General features: G+C 56.2%; 2 protein-coding genes across 2 annotated transcripts; both read left to right on the top strand.

Annotated features, from left to right (window-relative positions):
* Nucleotides 1-263: 263 nt before the first annotated feature.
* Nucleotides 264-13,462, top strand: LOC311200985 (proteasomal ATPase-associated factor 1-like; the record flags this gene model as incomplete). Its single annotated transcript, XM_084275284.1, has 12 exons — nt 264-310; nt 402-442; nt 1,619-1,722; nt 2,601-2,690; nt 3,723-3,821; nt 5,060-5,210; nt 6,922-7,116; nt 8,698-8,789; nt 10,266-10,381; nt 11,022-11,104; nt 11,938-12,020; nt 13,027-13,462. The coding sequence occupies 12 exons, from the start codon at nt 264-266 to the stop codon at nt 13,102-13,104; spliced, it is 1,179 nt and encodes a 392-aa protein (XP_084131410.1). The 3' UTR covers nt 13,105-13,462.
* Nucleotides 13,463-14,096: 634 nt separating this feature from the next.
* On the top strand, nt 14,097-18,417 carry LOC311201243 (dnaJ homolog subfamily B member 13-like; the record flags this gene model as incomplete). The annotated part of the gene is made up of 8 exons (XM_084275594.1): nt 14,097-14,164; nt 14,452-14,555; nt 14,839-15,000; nt 15,505-15,662; nt 16,890-17,003; nt 17,187-17,300; nt 17,398-17,474; nt 18,207-18,417. 8 exons carry the CDS (start codon nt 14,097-14,099, stop codon nt 18,358-18,360), a joined length of 951 nt encoding a protein of 316 aa, XP_084131720.1. The 3' UTR covers nt 18,361-18,417.
* Between the last annotated feature and the right edge of the window lie 366 nt (nt 18,418-18,783).

Here is an 18,783-nt window from a genome sequence, read left to right as displayed (position 1 = left end):
CTCCCTCTCCCTCTCCCTCCCCCTCCCCCTCCCCCTCCCCCTCCCCCTCCCCCTCCCCCTCCCCCTCCCCCTCCCCCTCCCCCTCCCCCCCCCATACCCCTCCCCGTGCCTACCCAGCGGCGCAGCGCGGCCCCTTTAAGCCCGGTGACGGGGCGGGGCGCGGCCGCGGAAGCGCCCGCTCACTGGCGGCGTCTTTCCCTTTGCGCTTGGTGGGGGGCGGCGGGCAGGCCGCAGGCGGCAGAGGCGGCGTCGGCCGCGCTGGGATGGCGGCGGCGCTCCGGGTGCAGAGCGACTGGAGCCGGGCGCTGAGGTGGGCGCCGCCCTCGCGGTCCCCTTCCCCCCGCTCCCTTCTCTGCTCTCTTTCCTCCGGCTCCGCTCACAGCCGCTCTTCCTCTCCGCAGGAGGGACGAGGGTGAGGCCTGGCTGAGCTGCCGCAGCCCTGGTGAGTGCTGAGGCGGTGTGGGGGGGCTCAGGGGGTGGCAGGCTGGGGCGAGAGGAGGCACACGGGGACACAGCACGGGCAGTGCTGTCAGGGACCGCAGAGATGGTTGAGTCCCGCCCCCTGCCATGGGCAGGGACACCTCTCACCAGCCCCAGCTGCTCAAGGCCCCATCCAACCCAGCCTTGGACACCTCCAGGGAGGGGGCAGCCACCACTTCCCTGGGCACCCTGTGCCAGGGCCTCACCACCCTCAGAGGGAAGAATTTCTTCCCATTATCCAATCTAAATCTCCCCCCTTCCGGTTTAAACCCATCCCCCCTCGTTCTGTGTCTCCCTGCCCTTCTGAAAAGTCCCTTCCCAGCTTTCCTGTAGCCCCTTCAGGGACTGGAAGGTGCTGTAAGATCTCCCCAGAGCCTTCTCTTCCCCAGGCTGACCCAGACCACCTCTCCCAGCCTGGCTTCACAGCAGAGGTGCTTCAGCCCTCTGATCATTTCCGTGGCCTCCTCTGGGCTTGTTCCTCCAGTCCCATGTGCTGCTTACGTTGTGGACTCCAGAGCTGGATGCAGTACTTAAGAAATTAATTAGGTTTTTATCTAGTATAAACAGGGCAAGTGAATAGTTTTCAACTCTGTGCTCATGTTTTGTTCTAAAATCTGTCTCTAAGGGCTAAATTATATGAAAATGCTCCAGGCTGGGTTGGTGTAAAGAATTGCAGCAAAATTCCTTTCAGGTCCAGCTGAATCCATAACTTTTCCTTGTGTTTGTCAGGTTAATCAAGATCTTACTCACTTTTACAGTGCTAAACCTGAGGTTGAAACTAATAGCATTTACAGGATCCTAGAATCCCCTGGGTTAGAAGAGACCCTTGAGTTCACCGAGTCCAATCAGGGCCTGGTCCACCTCTAGATCATGTCCTTAAGCTCTTCATCTACACCCCTTTTAAATACCTCAAGTCTGGGGCTTAAGGGGGTGGAGGGTTGCTGTGGGTTAGGAGAGGTGAGGGCAGTTGGGGGGCTGTGTAAGGAGTGAGGGCGGTTGGGAGTGTTTCCTGTGTCTCAGGGAGGGCTGAGGGTGGTTGGGAGGGGTGCCCTGTGGTTTGGGGCGGGCTGAGGGGAAGATAAGCTGGGGAGCGGGTGGGGTTGAGAGGTGGCTGAGCTGATGGCTGTTCTCCCCACAGGGAAGCCCACCCTGTACGGCAGCTTGACCCGCCGTGGGCTCAGCAATGAGGGCGTCCCTGACATCGCTGCTTCCGAGGGCTTCGTGGTTGGGGAAGTCACCGAGGTGCTGGGGTGGGCTGGGGGATCGGTAACTGCCTTCTGTGTGTGAAGGGGTGGTACTGTTATACCAGCCAAAATAAGAGCCTAAAACTGTTTCCCAGTTCCCTGCATGGATTATCCAGCTGTCCTTGGCACCTCGCCTGTGCTGGGTCCTGGAGCTGGTCCGTAGCATCCGCTCATGAGTCTCCCTCTCTGGAGGTATTCAAGACCCATCTTGAGTTCCCAAGGTGAACTCAACTACAAGCCCCAAGCTGCTGTTCCCAGACTGCCACTGGTCACACACAGCCAAACTGGTGAGGTGGAACAGGTCTGGAACGAGGTGTACAGGGAAGGCAACAGCTCCCAGCAAAACAAAGTATATGGAGCAGGAGATCACCAGTATCTTCTCATGGAAGAACTTTTCCTGGTGAGGGTGAGGGAGCCCTGGGACAGGCTGCCCAGGGGGGTGTGGAGTCTCCTTCCCTGGAGATATTCCAGCCCTGTCTGGATGCCGACCTGTGCGCCCTGTCCTAGGGAGCTGCTTTGGCAGGGGGTTGGACCTGATGATCTCCTGAGGTTCCTTCCAACCCCTGGGATTTTGTGATCATGCTGGGGTCGTGTGTCCCATAATCTTAGCATCTCCTGACTTAGAAGGGACCCACATGGATCATAGAGTTCAACTCCTGGCTCTACACAGGCCCAGCCAACTCCTGTGGCCATAATGGCCATCACTTCCCACCCCAGGCTTTGTGTCTTGCAGCAGTAGAACGAAGCAAGCCCAACACTCTGCTTCATCCCTCCTCAGGCTCTTGAGAGACCACAGCCAGGTCCAAACCACAGTTCCACCTCGACAGCCTGACGGCCCTTCTAACTCTTCTTCTTCCCTTTTCTTCCCTCCTCTAGAAAAGCATTCTCATTTCTTGTCCACATGAAAATGCATCCACAAAGTTTCTGGCTCCTTACACAACTTTTTCCAGGATTCATCAGAAAAGTGTAAGTAACCTTGTGAAATGAGGTGGGGGGGAAACACATGGGACTGACCCCGAGCTTTCGCAGCGTGTCTCAGGCGTGTTGCATGCTTGGTCTGAGGGTTGACCAGCAGTGTGACTTCATATTTGAACTGGGTCATTAAATGTTATAGGATCAGAGAAACTTGGGGAAGTTGCTTGTGATTGGGAAAGCTGGAGAGCTGGGCAGGGAGAAACCAGGTGAGGTTTGATAAAAGCAAGTGGAGAGTCTTGCACTTGGGAAAGAATTGTACAGGCTGGGGGTGAGCTGCTGGAGAGGAGCTCTTCAGAGAAGGACTTGGAGGTCCTGGTGGGTGACAGGGTGGCCATGAGCCAGCAGTGTGCCCAAGGAGGCCAATGGGATCCTGGGGTGCATGAAGAGGAGCGTGGCCAGCAGGTCAAAGGAGGGGATCATCCCCCTCTGCTCTGCCCCGGTCAGGTCACACTTGGAGTGTTGTGTTCAGTTCTGGGCTCCCTGGTATAAAAGGGACAGGGATCTCCTGGAGAGAGTCCAGAGGAGGGACACGGAGATGATGAAAGGCCTGGAGCATCTCCCCTGTGAGGAAAGGCTGAGTGAGCTGGGGCTGTTCAGCCTGGAGAGAAGCAGCCTGAGAGGGGATCTGATCAATGGTTATCAATATCTGAAGGGTGGGACACAGGGGGACATGGCCAGCCTCTTCTCAGTGTCTGTGGGGACAGGACAGGGGGCGATGGCTTCAAGTTGGAAGTTTCTTGGGGTCCCTTCCAACCCAGACCAGTCTGTGATTCGATGATTCTTGTCCTTGTGTAAGGGTGTTAAGTGTTAGAAGAGCGTTACCAGGCTGGAACTGTGAAGCCGTGGTGATGGAAACTCTGCGAGGTGCTTTAAATCCCCCCAGCAGTGTATGTCTGGGGGTGACAGTAGCACCCGGGGATGTACTTAGCAGGTCTCCCCCAGCAAGGAATTAGGCTCTGGAGCAGAAAACCCTATGTAGGAGGTGACACAAAGCTAATGTTTGGTGTTTCCACCCTCCTGCAGGTTACCTGTCTCGACATTTCCAGCGGCGGTGGGCTCGGCGTGTCAACCAGCACAGATGGGACCATGAAAATCTGGCAGGCTGCAAATGGAGAAATAAGAGTAAGAGCATCTAGCTTTGATGTTGTGTGTTGGCTGTGACCTTAACAAAGTCCTTTGACCATGAATTCAGTCAGGCTACCCATACACTGTGGCCTAGGGAAGGTGGGAACCTGACTTTTGGTTGCAGAGCTAATTGAAATTATCCACCTGGGAGGTTTGAAGTTCAATCTCTTGGAAAGCCTGACTGCTCCCAAGGGAAATGATGGCTGGCAATCCAGAGGGAAATCCCAGGTTGAAAACGAGAAAGGGTGGTTAGGAATGACAGCTCCTAACCTGTGTGCTGCAAGCCCTGAATTGGCTTCTGCAGTAGAGAAGAGGTGAGGAAAAAGACTCCTGCCTGTGATGAATTAACTGGGTCGTGGCTAGAAACACCGGTTACTGTGGTTCTTGTGCAGCTTGACCTGTCAGCTGCTTGTTTAGCAATGGATAAAGACATTTCACCCGTTCTTAGAACCAAATGTAGCATCCTTTGCTGTGTAATTAGCGACTCCAGCAGTGGAGGGAGGCACAAAGTGGACCTGCCAGCTCTGTGCCTGCCTCAAATTGAGATGAGTTCCCTTGCAAGAACCCAGACCCAGAGGATTTGAGCTTAATCCACTGCCCACGTGTGAACACCAAGTTTTAGAATCCCAGACTGATCTGGGTTGGAAGGGACCCCAAGGATCACAGAGTTCCAACCGCCCTGCCACAGGCAGGGCCACCAACCTCCAGGCCTGGAGCTACACAAGGGTGCCCAGGGCCCCATCCAACCTGGCCTTGAACACCCCCAGGTACAGGGCACCCACCCCCTCTCTGGGCAGCCCGTTCCAGCCCCTCACCACTCTTTCTGGAAAGAACTTCCCCCTAATATCTAATTTAAACCTCCCCTCTGTTAGCTTTAATCCATCCCACTTGTCCTGCCATTAATTACCCTTTTAATAAGCCATTTCCCCTCCTGTTTATCTGCTCCCTTTAGGGAAGGGAAGGCTGCAGTGAGGTGCCCCCAGCTCCTTAAGCCTTTCTCCGTAGGGGAGGTGCTCCAGCCCTCTAATCATCTTTGTGGCCTCCTCTGACCCCTCTCCAACAGTCCCACATCTTTCTTGTGTTGGGGCCCCAGCTCTGGACACAGGACTCCAGCTGGGGCCTCCCGAGGGCAGAGCAGAGAGGGACAATCCCCTCTTCTCCAGTGTCACAGCTCAAGAGTCGCTCTGTGTAAGGGTGATAACAATGGAACTAGCACGTAGTTCTTTGTTTTCCAGAGACTGTTGGAAGGCCATGTGTATGATGTGAATTGTTGCAGGTTTTTTCCATCGGGCCTGGTGGTTCTGAGTGGAGGAATGGATGCCCAGCTAAAGATCTGGTCAGCAGAAGATGCCAGCTGCGTAGTAACATTTAAAGGTCACAAAGGAGGTACAGAGTGCTCAGGCTTTAAATACTGCTTCATCTGCCATGTGTATAACTGTTTTGTGCCTGAGGGGTAACGGTCAGTCACCAGCCTACTGGAACAGGCTGCCCAGGAGGGGAGAAGCCTCCCTTGTAAGGCAAGATAAGACAACCCCTTTTTCCTTTTTCTCCTTTGGGTTTTGGGGAAATACTTTGACTCCTCCAAGTCTCAGGATGTCACCATGTGAAGATGCCCTGGCTGCAGGGCTAACCAAGGGTCAATAAAAGCTGGGACTTGGCTACAGAAGCCCAGCCAGAGGTAGATTTTGAGTGGCACGTGGCCAGGGCTGTGGGCTTTGGCTTCTGCCCCCTCAGAAATCTGAAATGCGTTTAAAAGATGTGCCGGTTCTGAGGATAAACCTGGCTGGAGCTGTGTGGAGCCAGGAGTTGGACTCGGTGATCCATATGGGTCCCTTCCAAGTCAGGAGATTCTGGGATAAACAGCTCTAGGGTGAGGCTGAAGGCCACTCTCTACAGGGCGATGACAGGAAGAGTTTCATCTAGTGCAGTCACTACAGATATTTCTATTTGAGTTCTGGGAGCTTGATAGAATCACAAGGCTGGAAAAGACCTTAAGATCATCAAGTCCAACCATTCCCATCCTAAGCACAACCATAACCCTAAGTACCTCATCTACCCTTTTTTTAAAACACCCCCAGGGGTGGGGACTCAGCCCCCTCCCTGGGCAGCCTGTTCCACAGCCCCACAACTCTGCCAGGGAAGAACTTTTCCCTCCCATCTGAGCTGACCCTGCCCTGGTGCAGCTTGAGCCAATTTCTCTTTGTCCCATCTCCTGTCCCCTGGCTGAAGAGACCATCACCCACCTCTCTGCACCCTCCTGGCAGGTCAGTGGAGGTGCTGAGAAGGTCTCCCCTCAGCCTCCTGTTCCCCAGGCTCAACACCCCCAGCTCCCTCAGCTGCTCCTCAGATGATTTGCAAAGCATCAATTAAATCCTCTAACCATCATTTTTCAGATCCAGACTCAACATCCCCATGGTTAACTCTTTTGGGGATGTTAGCAACTGGAATGAACTGTGCTTCTGATGTTGCTGTAGCTGGATGATGTGGATGCTTCTTGCCCCACACAAGCCTTAGCATGATCCAGAGTTGGGCTGGGCTTGGACTTCTGTCCAAGTTAGAGGCTGATTTTGGAGCTGGAAACTCAGCTGTGGTATCAGCTCAGTCTGAGGCAAGGTGTTGCCAATTATTTTACTGGTGATTCATGAAGTCACAGAAGCATAGGGGTTGGAAGGCACCTCCAGAGCCCATTGGGTCCAACCCCCCTGCCAAAGCAGCTCCCTAGGACAGGTCACACAGGTCGGTGTCCAGCCGGGGCTGGAATATCTCCAGAGAAGGAGACTCCACACCCCCCGAGCAGCCTGTCCCAGGGCTCCGGCACCCTGACCATGAAAAGTTCTTCCACGATACTGGTGATAATCTGCCTTTGTGCCAGGTGATGGCTCCTGCTCCATATGCTTTGCTTTGCTGGGAGCTGTTGCCTTCCCCGTACACCTCGTTCCAGACTTGTTCCAGCTCAGCCAGTTTGGCTGCGTGTGACCGGTGGCAGTCTGGGATCAGCACTTTGGGGCTTGTAGCGGAGTTCACCTTGGGCAATGAGCTGCGGCGTCTGTCTGTCTTCCATGCTGTCTGTCTGACTGTGGCCTTTGCCTTGACACAGGTATTTTGGACACTGCCATTGTGGATCGGGGAAGAAATGTCCTCTCCTGCTCTAGGGATGGCACCGTGCTTCTCTGGGACTGCGGGAAATCCTCCTGCCTGGGTGTCATCGCTGACTGTGGCTCTCCTGTCAACGGCATCGCTGTGGGTGCTGCTGACAGCTCCCTCAACCTGGGCTCACCTGAAAAAGCTCCTAGTAAGGATCTTGCTCTTAAAAATTCGTATTTCTTCTCCTAGCCCAAACTGCTTAGGTTTGTCACCAATAATGCTGAGTGTGGGGCTTGCTTCTGTGCCCCTCCTATCTGGGGAAGGGACCCTGGGTGACCAGACCAGAGCACTCTGGTCCTGTGGAGGAGTTGAGCGTTATCAAGCAGGTTAAGACCGATTGAGTCTCTCTAATTGCTCCTGGGGTGTCTCAGTTACTGTTACACAGCCAGGGAATTTGAGTATTATAAAGGAAAAGCTTTATGTGGAGTGAACTGGAGACACATGGCTCTTTCCTTGTGGTGGTGTGGCTCTGGCTGGAGGCCAGACACCCACCAAAGCTGCTCTGTCAGTGCCCTTCTCAGCTGGACAGGGGGAAAATAGATATTGAGGGGCTCAGGAGTGGAGATAAGGGCAGGGAGAGATCATTCCACAATCAGCGTCACGGGCAGAACAGACTCAACAGGGAATAAAGGAGAGAGACTCTGGTTGATGGCACTGCCCTGCACCCCCAGTGACACCAGAGTCGGGTGATGAGAAGTGTGGCCAGATCTTAAAGCACCTCCCCCCACCCCTCCCTTGTCAGCAGACTGAGCTTTAGCCAGGATTTCGCTCCCTTCTTCCCCAGATTGTGGCACGGGGAGGGTCAGGGACTGGGGGAATGGGGATTTGGGTCAGTTTCTCACGAGCTGTTTTCCTTCCTTCTTAGCTGGGGAGGGAGGGATGGGGGCATTCCTCACCCCCTCCCCCTGCTGCACTGTGGGGTCCCACCCACAGCAGACAGTCCTCCAGGAACTTCTCCCAACATGAATCCTTTCCTGTGGGGCTTGAGCTCCTCACCAAGTGCCTCAGCGTGGGTCCTTCCATGGGGAGCCGACCTTCAGGCCCAGACTCCTCCAGCCTGGTCCCCTACAGGGTCACAAGCTTCCCTCCCCCCCGCCCAGCAGACCTGCTTCGGTGTGGGTCTGTCTGTCCACAGGCTCCAGGTTTCACTGCCAGGAGCTTGCTCACACCTGGGATTCCTACGGGGTCACAGCGCCCTTCAGGTGTTCCCACCTGCTCCAGCACGGGATCGTCCATGGGCTGTAGATGGGATCTCTGCTCCCTGTCATCATCCATGGGCTGTGGGGGGACACCCAATCCACCATGGGTTTCTCCAGGGGCTGCAGGGGCATCTTTCTCTCCGGCACCTGGGGTGCCTCCTCCACCCTTCCCTGCCCTTGGTAGCTGCACAGCTCCTCACATCTTCACTCCCTTCTCTGGGGGCACAAAGCAGCTGCTTGAGGGTTTGTTTCTCCTCACTGTGGTTCCCAGAGGTGCTGTGACCATCGCTGATGGGCTCAGCCTTGGTCAGCAACGACTCCGGCCTTGAGCCATCTGGTGTTTGCTCTGTGGGGCCTGCAGAGAGCTTCTGGCTGCTTTTTTGCAGCCCCCCTTCTCCATGAGAACCCAGCCACCCAAAACTGTGAGACTCAGGGTACAGAGTTAACACCATTACGGGTTCAGCTGTCGGGTTTGGGTATCACCAAGGCTCATTCCGTCCCCCGCTGGAGTGAACTGATGTCTTTGTCAGGTGACCGTGAGGTTGGGACAGAAGGGAAAGTCCTGCTGCTGGCTCGAGAAGATAAGAAGCTTCAAGCAGTGGGACTGCAGAGCAGGCAGCCGGTAAGGGGACTCTCAGAGGTGTTTCCCTGGGGAAGGTGCTAGAAAATCCGCTCAGAGGCATCAGGCCTTTGGCTTCTGTTTCCTTGGGTTGGAAGCTGTGGGTTGTGTGGCTGTGCAGAGCACTGGGCAGAGGAATGAAACCAGGTTCAAAACAACCCAGATCAGTGAGGTGGTTAGTGTTAATCCTGTTCCTTTCCCCTGGTGAGGTCCCCCCCAGGCCACACAACGGGACAGAGCCAGGCCAGGTGGTGGTGGGGAGCTGATCCACCTGCCTTTGGGCTTGTGTGCTCCCCAGATACGCTCTAAACGAAACCCCAGTACCACAAAGTACTTCCTACTGTGCCAGATTTATTTGAGAGCGGGGAGGTTAAGGATTAAGAATTGGCTCTGGAATTTAACCCAGGTACTGGGTTAAATGAAAGGCTCTTTAAACACTGGCCAGTAGATGTCATTGTGAGTGCAGGAACCACAGGCTGCCTCCTGCATCCAGAGTGGAAAGCTGCTCTTGGTTCTGCCTGGTGTTTTAACCACGGTGTGAAGGGAACCTCAGGTGGTCAGCAGTCCATTGCTCTCCTTTTGGAGAGGGAAGATGGTGGTGAATGGAGTCACAAGTGGTGTTCCTCAGGGGTTGGTCCTCCAACCCACCCTCTTTAATATCTTCATTGATGATTTGGAGGAGGGAATTGTGTGCTCCTTCAGTAAGTTTGCAGATGACACCAAGTTAGGGGGAAGTGTGGATCTGGCAGAGGATCGGAATGCCCTCCAGAGGGACCTGGGCAGCTTGGATCGATGGGGAGAGGCCAGTGGGATGGAGTTCAACACGGTGACACGACGGATCATGACGTGAGGAGGTCTCCCCTCAGCCTCCTCCAAGCTGAACACCCCCAGCTCCCTCAGCCACTCCACGCAGGATCAAATCTCGGCCTTTTGGCTAAGAGTGTAGTGTCTCTTCTTATCAGTTTAATATCTGATACGTCCTTGATGAGAGGGTTTTATATTAAATGAATTTTTGGTCCTGGGAGTTGAACCCTGAATTTGCCTGTGGCAAGGGGGTGGGAACTTGGGGTCCCTTCCAACCCAGACCATTCTGTGATCCTGTGATTTGCCCTCCAGCCCCTTCCCCAGCCTGGTTGCCCTTCTCTGGACACATTCCAGGACCTCGACGTCCTTCTTACGGTGAGGAGCCCAGAACTGGACCCAACAGTCGAGGTGCAGCCTCACCAGTGCCCAGTCCAGGGACACAGGATCATTGAGTCCAACCCCAGGATCCAGGAGCATTTCCTGACTGCGCCGTGTCTGCTGACTTGGCGAGACTGATCCTGGAGACCTGTTCTCCTGCCCATCTTGGAGCAGGGCTGAGGGGTTACTCACCTGGCTCTGGGTTTGCCAGTTTGTGCTGTGGCTCCTGGAACTTCTGGGTGTCCCGTGGCCTCATCTGTCAGTGTCTGACCCTTGCATTTGTTCCTGTGTCCTCAGGTGTTCCTCTTCATCGGATCCGATGCGTTCAACTGCTGCACGTTCCTCTCTAGTACCTACATCCTAGCAGGGACTCAGGATGGGAACATCTATCAGCTGGATGTGAGAAATATTAAGTGAGTGTGTGCCAGGAGCTGTGAGTTATTGAACAACCAACATGATCTCCTACTGGAAGGCGACCTGCTCAGTAAAAGGATCATATAATCATAGACTGGTCTGGGTTGGAAGGGACCCCAAGGATCATAGAGTTCCCACCCCCTGCCACAGGCAGGGCCACCAACCTCCAGGCCTGGATCTACACAAGGTTGCCCAAGGCCCCAGACCATCCTGGCCTTGAACACCCCCAGGGACGGGGCACCCACCACCTCTCTGGGCAGCCTGTTCAAGAGGGAAAGGTGTGGATGTTGTCTACCTGGACTTCAGTAAAGCCATTGATGCTGTTTGTTAGGGCATTCTCCTGGAGAACCTGGCTACTCAGGGCTTGGGTGGGCTTACGCTTCACTGGGTAAGAAAAAGAGCTGGATCCCCGGGCCCAAAGAGTTGTGGTGAATGGAGTTAAATCCAGTTGGTGGCCGGTCACAAGTGGTGTTCCCTGGGCTCAGTTCCCAGACACTCCTGGGTGATCACTGATCACACCCCCACGTCCTGCAGATGTTCCTCCTGTTATCTTCTAACCCTGAGCTCGTATTCACGCATTGGGGTGGGCTCCTGACTACAGCCTGTAACCACCTTCCTTGTTTCTTCTCCTCCTTCTAGTGCTCCAATCCAGGTGATCCATAGATCAGGAGCACCAGTGCTTTCGCTGCTCCCATACCGAGACGGATTTATCGCCAGCCAAGGTACCTCAAGTGTTCCCCTCTTCCAGTAGAAATTGTAGAAGCAAATTGAGGAGCTTTGTGCTCTTCGTTACCCTTTTACATATAAGCACAGTCTGTGTGGGCAGTGTGTCCCTGGCAATGAGTGAGGGGATGTAGCTGTGTTACATGGCTGCTGTTGGCATCGTGAGTTCCGTTCCTCACCTTCCCTGTGTTCCTCCAGAATAGGGTCTGAGGGCGCCTCTCGGCTGCTAGAGCCTTTTCTCATCTCTCTGACATCTTCACAGCATGTTTCCCTCTGTACCCTGTGATCAGTGACCCTGTACTGGGCATTGGTGAGGCTGCTCCTCCAGTGCTGAGTCCAGTTCTGGGCTCTTCACCATAAGAAGGACATGGAGGTCCTGGAGCGAGTCCAGAGAAGGGCAGCCAGGCTGTGGAAGGGGCTGGAGGGCAAATCCTCTGAGGAGCGGCTGAGGGAGCTGGGGGTGTTGAGTCTGGAGAAGAGGAGGCTGAGGGGAGACCTTCTCAGCACCTCCACTGACCTGCCAGGAGGGTGCAGAGAGGTGGGCGATGGTCTCTTCAGCCGGGGGACAGGAGATGGAACAAAGTGAAATGGGCTCAAGCTGCGCCAGGGCAGGGTCAGCTCAGATGGGAGGGAAAAGTTCTTTCCTGGCAGAGTTGTGGGGCTGTGGAACAGGCTGCCCAGGAAGGGGACTGCGTTGGACTTGATGAGCTTAAAGGTCTTTTCCAACCTCAGGATTCTGTGCCCAGGCCTTTTCACTGGGCCCACTGGAGCTGTCTGTAATTAAGAGCGTGGCTCACTTCACTAATCGCCCTGTTTTCCTTCCTCTGGCCAGGCGATGGAACCTGCTTCATCATTCAGCAAGACCTCGATTACATCCTGGATCTCACAGAAGCGGACTGTGACCCTGTGTACAAGGTGAGGGATGCTGTCTTATCACCCCAGGTAAGGGGTGTAGGGAAGCTTGATGCCAGGTAGCAGGCAGCTGCCCTTATCTCAGGACTTGGCAGCCTGCACCTCAGGTTCCTTCACACAGTTGCCTTTTAAGCTGGTTTCCCCCCCTCCCCCAAATAATCTAAATATTTGGCATAAACAAACCCTCTGGCCTTTTATCTGCATCATGCAGGAGCGATACCAAAGCAGCAGAGTAGCTTGGGTGTTGTAGCAGCTCTGGCAGAATTAACTGAACTGTGAATTAATTGCTTGGAGGATCCTTGGGGGTAGAAGCAACAGCTGGCTGGGCACTGCTGCCTCTTCTCTTGCCCCCTGGTGACTCGGGACCCAAAAGCAGGCCTCTGGCTCCTGTGTTTCCAGACACTCCGCTGCCCTTGGGAGTGTGACATGGGTTCCCTCAGCTCTCAGCTTGGTGGTGCCAGTGGAAATGTGCTTTTGGTTTTAACCCACAGAATCACCAGGTTGGAAAAGTCCTTTAAGCTCAGGGAGTCCTGTCCTGTGCTGACCCAGATCTCTCAGTCCCTCATCTCCCCATCTGTTAAACACAGCCAGGGGTGGGGACTCTCTGCCCTCCCTGGGCAGCCTGTTCCACAGCCCCACAACTCTGCCAGGGAAGAACATTTCCCTCCCATCTGAGCTGACCCTGCCCTGGTGCAGCTTGAGCCCATTTCCCCTTGTCCCCTGGCTGAAGAGACCATCGCCCACCTCTCTGCAGCCTCCTGTCAGGTAGCTGTAGGTGCTGAGAAGGTCTCCCCAACCCACTCCAGCTCTGCCAGCCGGTTTTCCCCCTTCTAAGTACCACTGCTGTGGAGGCTGAGATCTGACCCACACAAGTCCTTGGTGTCTCAGCCCCTTTTTGCATTTAACAGAAGAACCTCTGTTTGAGGGAATCAATGCCAGAAACAGGCTGTTAGCTGTCACTTGAGCAGCAACTCTCCTTAAATCCCACTTTCCCCTCCCTCTTTTGCAGGTAGCTGCTTGGGAGAAGCAAATTTACACGTGCTGCAGAGATGGCATAGTGAGGAGATACCAACTTTCTGACCTTTAGTTGCCTGGATCAGTGTGGAGTTGCACCAAAGTAACTCTTCCAAGCTTATTTTCTGGGGTGGTATGTTTGAGGTGCGTGTGTAGAAGCTTCTGAGGCCTGTGGAATCTTCTGAGGCTGTTGGGATGAGCGGGCTCTGTACAGCTGGTTTTGGGGATGTTTCTTACTGTGGGACAACTTTGGATTTTATTTTTTTAAATTTGGAGAGAGGGGCTCTGAGGTGTCAGGGAGGGTCTTGTGCTGCCACACATCTTCTCACTGCTGGCATGGGGCGTGGGGCGTGTGTGCAAACTAATAAAATATATTGGATGTGGGGGTGACCTTATGGCAGAATGGCCTGAAATAAAGCAACACAACACCATGTGGGAAATACATTTTCACAGACTCACAGAACTGCAGGGGTTGGAAGGGACCTCCAGAGCCCATCGGGTCCACCCCCCCTGCCAAAGCAGCTCCCTAGGACAGGTCGCACAGGTCGGTGTCCAGACGGGGCTGGAATATCTCCAGAGAAGGAGACTCCACACCCCCCTGGGCAGCCTGTCCCAGGGCTCCCTCACCCTCACTGGGAAGAAGCTCTTCCCCAGATTGGTGTGGAACTCCCTGTGCTCCAACTTGAGGCCATCGCCCCTTGTCCTGTCCCCACACACACTGAGAAGAGGCTGGCCATGTCCCCCTGTGTCCCACCCTTCAGATATTGATACCCATTGATCAGATCCCCTCTCAGGCTGCTTCTCTCCAGGCTGAACAGCCCCAGCTCACTCAGCCTTTCCTCGGAGGGGAGATGCTCCAGGCCTTTCATCCTCTCTGTGTGCCTCCCTCCTCTGGACTCTCTCCAGGAGCTCCAAGAAAACTCATTTTAAAAAGCCAAAGTGTTTTTAAAAGGAAATAGAAGGAACCCGCGGGCGAGGCGGGGCCCGGGGCGGGAGGGCAGAACTGCCCCTGCCGTGCTGCCCTGCGCGGCCCGGAAGCGCCGGGCTCCATGGCAACGGGACGCCATGGGGCAGAACTACTACGCCGTGCTGGGCCTGGAGCGGGGGGCCGCGGACGCCGACATCAGGAAGGCGTGAGGGGCTGCGGCCTGGCGGAGAGGGGAGCCCCAAGGCCGGCCGGCCCTGGGGGTGTGCGGGACGGGGGTGTTGGGGATGGGGGAAGCCCCGTGTGTCTCCGCAGCAGGGCCCTGAAGTGGGAGGTGGGGAGGAGGGAGGGGCCTGGGAGAAGCGGCAGGGCCACAAATCCTGGGAGAAGGAGGGAGGGAGCAGCCGGGGCTGGGGGTGTCCTGTCCCCGCGTCCCCGCCCCCCCAGGGCTGGCTGGCTGCAAGGCTGGCTTTTCCCTTCTTTTCCCCTCCATAGCTATCGGAAACTGGCCTTAGAGAATCATCCATTCAAATGCAAGGAGCCCTGGGCACCGGAGAGGTTCAGGCAGCTGGCAGAGGCCTATGATGTGCTCAGCGACCGTAAGTGTGGGGACAGTCCCTGCCCCTGGGTCTGGGGGGGGGGGTGGGCCTGGCAGTGAGACGCCTCTGCTCCGGCCAGAGGTCTAAGCCCCCTGTCATTAGCACCCTATGGAGGTGGCATCAGCCCTTGAGCCCCAGCAGCTGGCAGCTCTTCCTGCTGCCATCCCACTTGGAGAGGGATGGAAGCCCTTCTCCAGTCTCTTCCCGATCGCAGCCTGGATCTCAGGCTCTTCCCCTGCTGTGGGAGACCATGGCCGGTGCTGACTCCTCCTTGTTCCCTAAGCCATGAAGAAAGGGATCTACGACAAGTATGGAGAAGAGGGTCTCAAAGGTGGCATCCCCTTGGAGTTTGGGGACGAGAACCCCTGGAGCGTGGGCTACGTGTTTCACAACAACCCTGACAAAGTCTTCAGGGAGTTCTTTGGTGGAGACAACCCCTTTGCAGGTAGGTGGGGGTGACACTCTCCTAACACATGAGCATGTGGCTGTGAAGTTTAACAGGGGCAAGTGCTGCATTCTGCCCCTGGGAAGGGGTGACTCTGGCTGCACACCCAGGCTGGGGGATGAGACACTGGAGGCCAGTCGTGCTGAGAGGGGTTTGGGGGAGTCTTGGTTGATAGCAAGTTACCCTTGAACCAGCAGCATGTGCAAGCAGCCAGGAGGGGCAACCACATCCTGGGGTGCTCTGACTTGACCTGTGTGGAGCCAGGGGTTGGACTCGATGGGCCTTAGGGGTCCCTTCCAGCTCAGGAGGTCCTGGGATTCAAAATAAACACACTCCTAGGGAAAGACCACTTCAGCTGGAGCGGGAATGTGGTCACAAGCAGAAGGAGATGAGAGGTTCCTGTTTGCCTGGCATCCTTGGGGTGCTCCGTGATAAGGAGACCCCAGGGGACTCCCCGACCTCTGGTCAGAGTGAGGTGACCCCCTGCTCTGCTCACTCACCCAGAGTTCTTTGACAAGGATGGCTCGGAGCTGATCCTGCCCTTCGGAGGGCTGCGAGGAAGAGGAGCGATGAAGCAAGACCCCCCGATCGTGCGGGATCTCTACCTCTCCCTTGAAGACCTTTTCCATGGCTGCACCAAGAAGATTAAGATCTCCCGTAGGGTGGGTGGAGGTGGGGAGCTCAGCAGGGGGAGGAATTTGGGTCTGGACTCTGGCTGTAGGATGTTTTGGTGGCAGAACCTGAGGTTTTAGAGCTGGTCCTGCTCAGGGGGCTTGGCAGACCCCGGCACTCCGCATCTGTGCTGTGCCACAGAGAGGAATCTGAACCAGACTGAGCACAGATGCTGGAAGGATCTGAGCTGGTACCCTCCTCCTCTGGCTGGAGATGGGGAAATCAGCAGGAGGGGATGATGTAAAAGCTGATGGGAACAAGGGGCTTATTTTGGAGAGGGGACACAGCATTACCTGGGCAACCACAGACTCATTTTCCCTTGGGGCTGCATCTCCTTCGTGCTGTCAGCAATCTGTATCCCTCTTCCTGCTGTCACCATCTCCTGGTTCCAGCCCTGAGTGTCTCCTGCTCAGTCTGACTCCATTTGTCCCTGCCATGCTGTGGAGTTGGAGCCACCCTCACTCTCCTCTGCACCGGCTTGAACGCAGCTGGATGAGCAGAGCAGCTGTGACCCCCTCTCCGTGCTGTCCCTCAGGGTGTCACAACCCTGAGGAGCAGGACTTGGGGGTACCAGTGGGTGAGAAACTGGCCATGACCTGTCACTGTGCGCTGGCAGCCCAGAAAGCCCCCCCTGTCCTGTGCTGCATCCCCAGCAGCAGGACCAGCAGGGCTGGGAAAGGGGGATTCTGCCCCTGTGTTTGGGGGTCCGCAGGACAAGGAGGACATGGAGCTGTGGGAGCCAGTCCCCAGGAGCCCCAGAGATGATGGGAGAGCTTGAGCCCCTCTGCTCTGGAGCCAGGCTGGGAGAGCTGGGCTGGCTGAGCCTGGAGGAGAGAAGGCTGCTTCTGGGGAGAGCTCCCAGCCCCTTCCCATCCCTCAAGGAGAGCTGGAGAGGGGCTGGTGCCCAGGGCAGGGAGGGCCGGGCCCAGGGAAATGGCCTTGAGCTGCAAGAGGGCAGCTGGAGAGGGGCTGGGGGGCAGAAATCCTTCCCAGGGAGGGGGGAGGCCCTGGCACAGGGTACCTGGAGAAGCTGGGGCTGCCCCTGGCTGCGTCTCAGGGTTCAAGGCCAGGTTGGATGGGGCCTGGGGCACGCTGTGCTGGTGGGGGTGTCCCTGCCCGTGGCAGGGAGGCACTGGGGGGGAATTGGAGGTCCCTTCCAAGCCAACCCAGTCTGTGATTCTCTGAGCCAGCTCTTCTGATCCCCTCATCTCCCCCAGGTGATGAATGAAGATGGTCAGACAAGCACCATGAGAGAGAAAATCCTGACGATCGAGGTGCAGCCGGGGTGGAAGCGGGGCACTCGCATCACCTTTGAGAAGGAAGGAGACCAGGTAATGGTCATGGTGGGAAGTTCTGGGCCGGGTTTCCTCAGGACCAACCATCTCTCCAGGCCATGGGCACTTTGTCACATGGCTCCCAGCACAATTCCCTGGTCCTGATAGAAAACCATTTGGTTTCTAGCAAACCATCCCCAGGTGTCTTTTCAGTTTGGGTTTTTCTCCCCTTAATTTTAGGGCCCAAACATCATCCCATCTGACATCACCTTTGTTGTCCAAGAGAAACTCCACCCGAGGTTTCAAAGAGTCAACGACAACCTCACCTATGTCAGCACCATCACCTTGGGAAAGGTAAAGAGCCAAGGGAGGCAACGGGGCCAAGCCCAAACCTCTGCTTTCCCTCTGGGGCTGCAGATGCAGCTCTGAGTCCCACTCCCGTGCCTTGCAGGCCCTCATCGGCTGCACGGTGGACGTGAAGACGCTGGACGGGCGGCTCCTCAACATCCCCATCAACGACATTGTGGAGTAAGTGCTGCTGGGCAGATGGATGGTTGGGCTGGGTGGCCAGATGGGGCCTTTCTGCAGAGCTCGGTGGCCAAGGAGATGAACAGGCGCTCGGGAAGAATCTCAGAGTCACAGAGTCACAGGGTTGGAAAAGCCCTTAAAGCCTCAGCCTCCTCTTCTCCAGGCTGAACACCCCCAGCTCTCTCAGCCGCTCCCCAGAGGATTTGCCCTCCAGCCCCTTCCCCAGCCTGGTTGCCTATTTCTGACACAAGCCAGGATGCCATTGGCCTTCCTGGTCACCCGGGCACACTGCTGGCTCATGGTCAGTCACCCACCACCCCCAGGCCCTTCTCTGCCTGACAGCTCTCCAGCCAGTCTCCCCCAGCCTGTAGCACTGCTCGGGGTTGTTCTGTCCCATGTGCAGCACTCCAGCCTGTTCAGATCCCTCTGAAGAGCCTCCCTACCCTAAGGCTGATCAACACTTCCTCCCAGCTTAGTGTCATGACCTCAGGATTGACCTGGAAAAAGGTGGGAAAGGCAGTGAGGTGAAGGCTGGGTGGTAGAGCCCACAGGGCACGGGACGTGGGGATGTGAGGCTGGAGGAGGACGGGCTGTCAGTTGAAGCTGGAGGAGCAAAGTGACCTCCAGAAACCCCCTGAGAAGCGTGCATGGGGCTCTGTGCCGTGACACGTGGCTGTGGGCTCCAGGCCAGGATTGTCCTGTGGCTCCTCAGCCCCTTCCTTTGCTTTGCAGCCCCAAGTACTGCAAGGTGGTGCCAGGGGAGGGGATGCCGCTGCTCCACGACCCCAGGCGCAAGGGCGACCTCCTCATCTACTTCAACATCTGCTTTCCCAAGAACCTTACAGCTGAGCAGAAACTGCTCTTGCAAAGGGCTCTCCTCTCCTAGGGGACAATGTCCTTCCCCTTCCCCTCTCACCAATAAAGTGCTGGAGCCAGCACTGTCACAGGCCAGAGCTGGGTGCAGCCCTGGGATCCTTGAGGCTGTTTCTCCTGTCTCTCAGCTCCACCTTGTTTTCCCAACATGGTGCCAGCCTGCAGCAACCCAGAGGGTGATGGAGGATTCTTGTGGGGAGGGGGGGAGCAGGGGGGCTTGCAGTACTCCCAGCACAGCTCATGCATGAGGACAGGGAGGGTTTGGGCGTGCGGGGATGGCAAGGGGAGTACTGGGAGGTAGGGGAAAAGATTTACTCCAAGCCTCGCTGTAGCCATGACAACGGTTGGGCTCTGGCAGATGTGATCCCTGAGGTGCCTCCAGGATGGTGGCGATGGCCTCAGGCGTTGGGCTCAGGAGGGGACCCCCTGCCCATGG

This window comes from Gallinula chloropus (assembly GCF_964237585.1).
Source record: "Gallinula chloropus genome assembly, chromosome: 1".
In the NCBI taxonomy this organism is placed as follows: domain Eukaryota; kingdom Metazoa; phylum Chordata; class Aves; order Gruiformes; family Rallidae; genus Gallinula; species Gallinula chloropus.
Note: the sequence above shows the minus strand (reverse complement) of the source record. Positions and strands in the feature narration are given on the sequence as shown.